Raw genomic sequence first — 1,572 nt, forward strand, 5'->3', positions numbered from 1 at the left:
GGTGGCACCTCTGGGGCGGCACCGCCGCCTTCACCACGCGGTCGAAGAGGCTGAAGTCGGCCACGTACTTGCCGCTGGCCGAGAGCGAGATGGCCGGCGTGAACTCGTAGCCCCAGAGGATCTCCTCGGGCAGGTAGGACGTGCGCACCTGGCACGTGGCGCTGGTGGACTCCACGGTGCCGCTGAGGATCACCACGAGCTCGAAGTCCCCGTCGCCGGCGCGCAGGGCCGCGTCCCGCAGCGGGCTGGCCTCGTCCACCACGTGGTAGAAGGTGAGCGGCAGGATGAGGAAGGGGCTCTCGGACGACGTGTCCACCTGGAAGTCCACGTTGAGCTGGTTGAGCCGCACGCTCTCGCCCTCCTTGGTGAGGTGGGTCTGCAGCAGCTTGCCCGTGACCTGGCAGCCGATCAGGAGGCTCTTCCTCATGTTGGCCACGCGGATCATCAGGCAGGTCTTGCCGTCGTGCTGGGCCACCACGGCGTTCTGGCTGAACTTGATGGTCTCGGCGCGCTTCTTGGGCCGCGCGATCTTGGCCAGGAAGGTGCCGGTGATGAAGATCTCGAGGATGGTGGTGAGCACGAGCTGGGCGATGAGCAGCACGATGGCCAGCGGGCACTCCTCGCTGATGTAGCGGAACCCGTAGCCGATGGTGGTCTGGGACTCCAGCGAGAACAGGAACGCCCCGGTCAGGGTGTGGACCTGCGGGGGGGGCACGGATAGAGGGGTTGGGATGGGGGGGTCGTGGGGAAAGGGAGGTCCTGTCACTGCCATGGCCACCACGGGGGTCCCACAGGGTCCTGCCACTGCCATGGCCACCATGGGTGCCCCAGAGTAGTCCAGTCACTGCCATGGCCACCATGGGGGTCTTGGGATGTCCTGCCACTGCCATGGTCACCACAGGTGCCCCAGAGGAGTCCAATCACTGCCATGGCCACCATGGGGGTCCCAGAGGGGTCCAGTCACTGTCATGGCCACCACAGGGATCCTACAGGGTCCCGTCACTGCCACAGCCACCATGGGGGTGCTGGGGGGGTCCTGCCACTGCCATGGCCACCATGGGGAGCACAGGCACCCCCTTTGTCACCCCCACGCTCACCACAGGGGTCCCGCCACTGCCACAGCCACCATGGGGGTCCCAGAGGGGTCCTGCCACGGCCACCATGGGGGTCCAGTCACTGCCATGACCACCCACATGAGTGCTGGGGGGGTCCCATCACTGCCATGGCCACCATGGAGTCCTGCAGGGTCCTGCCACTGCCATGGCCACCATGGGGAGCACAGGCACCCTCCTTGTCACCCCCACGGTCACTGCGGGGGTCCTGTCACTGCCATGGCCACCATGGAGGTCCTCCAGGGTCCTGTCATTGCCACGGCCACCATGGGGGTGCTGGGGGGGTCCTGCCACTACCATGGCCACCATGAGGGTCTTGGGATGTCCTGTCACCACCATGGCCACCATGGGGGTTCCACGGGGTCCTGTCACCGCCATGGCCACCACGGGGGCCCCACGGGGTCCTGCCACTGCCATGGCCACTGTGGGGGTCTTGGGGTGTCCTGTCACTGCCATGGCC

At 66.9% G+C, this 1,572-nt stretch overlaps 1 protein-coding gene across 1 annotated transcript; it reads right to left on the reverse strand.

The window, feature by feature from the left end:
* Window positions 1-6: 6 nt before the first annotated feature.
* Window positions 7-875, reverse strand: LOC113979774 (ATP-sensitive inward rectifier potassium channel 10-like; the record flags this gene model as incomplete). Its single annotated transcript, XM_027707064.1, has 1 exon — window positions 7-875. A coding segment is annotated over exon 1 (814 nt), but the record flags the coding sequence as incomplete, so codon positions are not given.
* Window positions 876-1,572: the final 697 nt, after the last annotated feature.

The sequence above is a fragment of the Neopelma chrysocephalum genome, unplaced genomic scaffold (genome assembly GCF_003984885.1).
Source record: "Neopelma chrysocephalum unplaced genomic scaffold, ASM398488v2 Primary Assembly neopelma1_88886, whole genome shotgun sequence".
NCBI lineage: Eukaryota > Metazoa > Chordata > Aves > Passeriformes > Pipridae > Neopelma > Neopelma chrysocephalum.